Here is a 7,178-nt window from a genome sequence, read left to right as displayed (position 1 = left end):
AAAAAAAAAAAAAAACAACATAATAATAAAATATGAATAAATATAAAAAAATATAAAATATAAAATATAAAATATAAAACATAAAATAATTTATATTTATTTGTACCGATTTTGTGTAAAATTTAAGGTGTACACACATATATATATATATATATATATATTTATTTATTTATTTATTTATTTATTTATTTATCTATCTATCTGTTTTATATGTTTTTGGTAATATAAAATTTTAATTATGATAAACCCTGAAGAACAACAGTTCAAGGAAGGGGATCTGGTGTGGTGCAATAAAATTCCGTCCACATGTGAAGAGGAAGATGTTTTATATATTTTATGTCGTATAATAGAAAAAAAAAGTGAGGATCACATAATATTAACAAAATATGACAATGAGACAAATGGTTCTACGTTTGTGTGTGAATCAAAACATTTATACAATGCTAATAATAATAATCCATTTTCATTAGATGAAGATGATATGATTAAATTAAAACATTTTAATGAACCTACAGTATTGTATCATTTGCATGGGAGATATGAGAAAAATATTTTTTTTACAAAGATGGGACCATTATTAATTTATGTGAATCCTATGGAAAAAGAAAAAAATGATGTGAATAACACATTTAATAAAATAAATAATATTAATGATATATCTAATGATGTAATAGAAAAGTATAAATATAGCCATTCTAGTGATGATGTAAAATTGAATGAATATTATGTTGGTATGAGTGCTTTAAAATATATGAATGTATTAAAAAAGAATCAATCAATTATTATAACAGGAGAATCAGGATCTGGTAAAAGTAAAATATTTAATAGTTTATTAAACTTTTTTAGTAATGAAAGAATATTCCCTGTCAAAGAAAAGTTTGAAATAAAGAATAATGATAATATTAATACATCAGAAATATTAAAACATGGTAGTATTATTATGGAAGCACTTGGAAATGCAAAGACTAGTAAAAATAACAATTGTAATAGATATGCTAAATATTGTATATTACAAATGGATAAAGACAAAATTAAACATTTATATATGAAAAAGTTTTTATTTGATAAAGAACGTTTAATTAATAGAAGAAGTGATGAAAATAACTTTCATATATTTTATTATATCTTAAATGGATCCCCAGAAAATTTTAAGAAAAAATATTTTTTTAAAAATTTAGAAGATTATAATATATTTAAAAATGATTCTATTCGTGATAATTCAAATGATGAACAAAATTTCATACAATTATTAACATCATTAAATATTCTCTTTGATGATGATAAAAAACAAATAGATTTTTTCTTTTCCCTTTTGTCAGCTATATTATTATTAGGAAATATACAAATGATAAAAAGCCCCAAAAAATCTTTATTCCGTCAAAATTTTATTTGTGAATTTCCATCAAATTATAAACAATTACAAGAGCAACTAGAATCTGTAGATGAGTCCCACATATGGAATATGTCAAAAAGATCTTCATCTAGTGCATCATATGATGAAGGATCATTTAATTTACCAAATATGGATTCCTCTGAATATCTGGACAAAAACACTTACATCTTTTTAGTCGTTAGTAAACTGTTAGGTATAGATGCTGAAACGTTTTTAAAATATTTTACTTCCGGTTATTTATTAAATGAGATAATATTGATGAAGGGGCAAAATGAAATGAAGGTGCAACAAAAAATCGATCGTTTTATGAAAACATGTTATGAAGAATTATTAAACTGGGTTATATGTAAGATTACTACAAAATATAATGATAACTTAATAAATAATAAAGAAAAAGAGATAATACAAAAGAACGAAATCTTTGAAAATGATAAGAGTGAAAAAAATGATAATTACATAAATATATTGGATATCATTTATTTCGAGAACTTAAAAGAGAATTCTTTAGAACAATTTTTAATAAATACAACAAATGAGTTTATATTAAAGGTATATACAGATTTTTATTATAAGAAAAGGGAAAATATCTATAAGCAAGAAGGGTTGGAATTATCATGTGATTCGATCTATATAGATAATGAACAATTATATAAAATATTAATATCTAAAGAAGGATCTTTATTTTCTCTGTTAGAAAATATATGTACAAAAAAATCTTTTGACAAAAGTAATTTATGTTCTACAATTGTAAATAGATTTATAAAAAATCCATATATTAATGCGAATTCATTAGAAGTAAATAAAGCGTTTATAATTATTCATTCATATAGTCGGATATCATATAAAACAGAACATTTTATTGAAAAGAATGTAGACATATTAACACGTGGATTTATTGAAATGATAAAAAAATCAGACAATAAATACATGCAACAATTTTGTAGTTCTTATGATTATGATACAAGTGGGAAAATAATGGAAGAGAATAAAAGATTTAGTGTTAATAAAAATTTTAAATTATTTAAAAAAGAATATGATCCTAATAATCAAATGGCTGTAACATTATTAAGGAATAATTTATTAGAATTAACCAATTCGATTGAAAAAAGTTTTTGTCACTTTATTATGTGTATAAATACATGCAGGAAAAAAATCAGTACTGAAATGGTTCCTCATTTTGATAAGAAGCTTGTGTTAAGTCAGATTACAAATTTTCATATGATGATAGAAGCAGATCAGTTTAAGGATGAATATTTTCCTCACATGTTTTCCTTTTTCGAATTTGTACAAATTTTTAAATGTTTAAAGAATTACAAGAAAAGAAATCATGAGGGCGATGATATTCATGTAGATGAAAATGTGAATAACATGGAAAATATGTATCATACAAATAATCCTTTTGATAATGTAGAATTAAATGATAATAAAACAGTATGTGAACAAATATTGGGATATATGAAAATAGGAGAAAAGAATTGGACAATCGGAAAAAATATGATATTCCTTAATGAGAAATCTATTAATATATTAGTTGATTCAGTATATTACATGTCGTTAAATTCTTTAGAAAATGAAAGTAGAAAAGAACAATTTTCTGATTTGAAAGAAATGATGGAACAAAATGAAAAAGGACACAAATATGAGAAGATGGAATTGGAATATATAAATATGGATTATGAAAATGTGGAGATACAAATGGAAGAAAATGATCATCAATCATATTTAAATTGTGAAAACAAAAATGTTGATACGATTAAAGAGACAAATGTAGAAATAAAAATCGGAAGTTATAATACAGAGTTAAATAATAAAAGAGTTGACCATGATATTGTGGATAATAAATATGATTGGAATGATAATGTTCATAGAAAGAGTAGTACAAATATATCATATAATGATTATGAAAATATACAAGGAGGGTTGTTAAAAGTTAATTTAAAAAAGGGAGATAATACTTCTCTCTCGGATATGGAAGAAGAATATGTAAATGTAAATGATAAGGAAGAAAACATCAGGAGGATGTCAAACGAGACAGATAAAAAAGGAAGTAAAGTGAAAAGGAAGAGTAGCTTACTTAGATTATCCACAAGTTTGAGAAGTTCTTTCCAGAAAATGAAAAAGAGCAAATTGAATGAGAAGGGGGAAAAGGTAAAAGAGAACGTAAGCGAAAATGTAAGCGAAAATGTAAGCGAAAAGGTAAGCGAAAATGTAAGCGAAAATGTAGGCGAAAATGTAGGCGAAAATGTAAGCGAAAAGGTAAGCGAAAATGTAAGCGAAAATGTAGGCGAAAAGGTAAGCGAAAATGTTTGTGAGGAGAAGGATGATGGTTATGGAGTTATGAATTTTTTGAACAACATCAATTTTTATAAAAAAGGATTGAAAGAATTAAACAATGCTATAAAAAATTTTAATCCAATCAATGGAAAACTCAAAAAGGATAAGTTTTTTAATATGGGAATTCATAATTTTTATAACAAAAAGAAGAATTTCTTCTTAGACTCCAAAAGGGGAAGCGATGCTAGTAAGAAGGGGGAGGAAAATAAAAATGAAGAAGATAATATGGATGTGGAAGATAATAAAGGTGAAGAAGATAATATAGATGTGGAGGAAAATAAAAATGAAGAAGATAATAAAAATGTGGAGGAAAATAAAAATGAAGAAGATAATAAAAATGTGGAGGAAAATAAAAATGTGGAAGATAATTTAAATGTGGAAGATAATTTAAATGTGGAAGATAATTTAAATGTGGAAGATAATAAAAATGAAGAAGTTAATATATATGTGGAAGAAAATAAAAATGAAGAAGATAATATAGATGAAGAAGTTAATATATATGTGGAAGAAAATAAAAATGAAGAAGTTAATATATATGTGGAAGATAATTTAAATGTGGAAGAAAGTAAAGATATAGAAGTACAAAGTGATGAACAAAAAATAGATGAAAATTATGACGAGGATGCAAAAAGTAACATTATAGAGGATATGAATGAAGATCAAAAAATAGATAAAAATAATGAAGAAGATATAAAAGATTATGTTATAGAAGATATAAATAAGGAACAAAATAATTATAATCAAATGTTTAAAGTTGAGGATAATAATATTATCGATTTAGACTACGTTGATTTATCAAACATTGAAAAATGTATGAATGAAGAAGATACAAATAATATGGATGAGGATGAAAAAAATAATATGAAAGATGATATAAATGAGGAACAAAATAACAATGATGAAATTTATAAAAGTGATGATCATGTTGTTAATTTAGATAATACTAAAAAGGATGTAAATCAAAATGATAAGAGTAATGTGACAGAGGAACTTGAAAATATGAACTGCATGAAGGTAAAAACTGAAGATGATAAGAGGGAAGGCACGGAAATGTGTGAAGTGAAGGAAAATAAGCCTGATGATAACCAAATAAATAATGTTCAGAAGAAGAAAAAAAAAAAAAGAAGAAGAAAAAAGAAGAAAAAGAGCCCTCTAAATAATGTGGAGGATAAGCGCATGGTGGATAACGATGTGACGGAAAAGGACATATCGGATGAAAAATATATGATAGATGATGATAATAATATGATGAACCCTGATAATGTAACAAATGTTAATAAAGACATTTTAAATATTGAAAATGTTATGATATATGACTACCATAATGTACCAGACCATGATAATATGATGAATGAGAAAAAAATGGATAATATGGAAAATGAATATGACAAAATAAAAGAAGAAAAAAAAGATGATATGGAAAATGAATATGACAAAATAAAAGAAGAAAAAAAAGATGATATAGAAAGTGAATATGATAAAATAAAAGAAGAAAAAAAAGATGAGATAGAAGGTGAATATGATAAAATAAGAGAAGAAAAAATAGATGAAATAGAAGGTGAATATGATAAAATAAAAGAAGAAAATATAGATGAGATAGAAAGTGAATATGATAAAATAAAAGAAGAAAAAATAGATGAGATAGAAAGTGAATATGACAAAATAAAAGAAGAAAAAAAAGATGATATAGAAAGTGAATATGATAAAATAAAAGAAGAAAAAATAGATGAGATAGAAATTGAATATGATAAAATAAGAGAAGAAAAAATGGATGAGATAGAATTAGATAATAAAGAAAACATGGAAGATCAGAAAGAGGAGGAATATGTAGAGGAAACTAAAATAAGAGATGATAAAATAAGAGAAGAAAAAATAAGAGAAGAAAAAATGGATGAGATAGAATTAGATAATAAAGAAAATATGGAAGATCAGAAAGAGGAGGAATATGTAGAGGAAACTAAAATAAGAGATGATAAAATAAGAGATGACAAAATAAGAGAAGAAAAAATGGATGAGATAGAATTAGATAATAAAGAAAACATGGAAGATCAGAAAGAGGAGGAATATGTAGAGGACACTAAAATAAGAGATGATGAAATATATTATGATAAAATGGGTGATGTGGAGAAAAATAAATCAACTAGTAATATTGGTATAGAATTATATGATAATGAAAAAAATAGTGATGATAGCTGTGTGCATAATGAAGATTCAAACAACTTGACAAAATGTGATGAAGAAGATTGCCTTGATGAGAATACAAAGGATTGTTATGATGATTATATGGATGAGAATTATATAGATTTTAACTTTAGTTGTGTTAAGGCTATAACTTTAAATAAATTAGGAAATATGAATGAGCTATCATGTTATAAAAATGATGAAAATGATATTATACAAACGTTGTTTGATTATTATGATTGTTCATATGACAAGGCATATGAAAATTGTTTTTTTGAAAATAGATGGGATGATATTGTTGAAGAAGAAGATTCTTTTATTTTTTTAAATGTATATAATAACAAAGAGATGAGTAATTTGAGAAATTCCGAAAATAAAGATATGTTATTAAATCATTTAAATGATATATATATATGTAAAAATAATGAGAAACAACATGTAATGAAGATTATTAAAAGAATGAAAAATGCTATGGAAAAGGTGCATGGGAATAAGTGGAATATACTATTCAGTTTTTCTGATTGTTCTATAAGATCATTTATACATAATAAAGATAATGTGCATATTGAAAAGAATGTTGATTTATTAAAAGATAAAATATTATTTTATAATGAAGAATATTGTATATATAATAATAAAGAAAATGAATTAACTGAATATAAATATAATAATCCTATTGTAGAATATGTTGCATTACCAAGAAATAAAGAGGTACATGAAATATGTATATCAAATAATATACATAAAAACTTTATTAAAAATAATTATAAAATTATGTGTTTTCAGCCAACAAAAATATCATACAAGGATTTCTTAAAATCCAAATTATTTTATAAATCTATAAATTATACAAATTTCCAAACACGAAACATAACACAGGTAACTATTGATTTCTCTTATATGGATGATAAAATGAAAAACAATTTTAAACAACATGTAATAAATGAATTTGTAAATAATCCCAACATAACTAAGGAAGATTTATCAAATAGTTTATTCCATTTGGCAACATATTTCTATCATGAAAAAAATAAAGAACCAGGAACGTGGTGTGTGTTCATATCTGAGGAAAAGGGTTTTGCTGGTGCAGTTAATATAGTAAAAAATAAATATTTACGAATGACAGCTCAAAATAAAAATAAAAGATATAACATCCTTGTATTCAAAACGCCAGCATTGTAAATGGGAAAAAAATGTAAATGGAAAAGTATATGCGTAAATGTTTTTATTTATTTATTACTTTTTTTTTTTTTTTTTTTTTTTTTTTTTT

The 7,178-nt window shown here is 23.9% G+C and overlaps 1 protein-coding gene across 1 annotated transcript; it reads left to right on the top strand.

The window, feature by feature from the left end:
* Positions 1-238: 238 nt before the first annotated feature.
* On the top strand, positions 239-7,090 carry PRSY57_0612600 (myosin E, putative; the record flags this gene model as incomplete). Its single annotated transcript, XM_012906502.2, has 1 exon — positions 239-7,090. One exon carries the CDS (start codon positions 239-241, stop codon positions 7,088-7,090), a length of 6,852 nt encoding a protein of 2,283 aa, XP_012761956.2.
* Positions 7,091-7,178: the final 88 nt, after the last annotated feature.

The sequence above is a fragment of the Plasmodium reichenowi genome, chromosome 6, assembly GCF_001601855.1.
Source record: "Plasmodium reichenowi strain SY57 chromosome 6, whole genome shotgun sequence".
Lineage (NCBI taxonomy): Eukaryota > Apicomplexa > Aconoidasida > Haemosporida > Plasmodiidae > Plasmodium > Plasmodium reichenowi.
The sequence above is the reverse complement of the archived record's forward strand: the minus strand, read 5'-3'. Positions and strand labels throughout refer to the sequence as shown.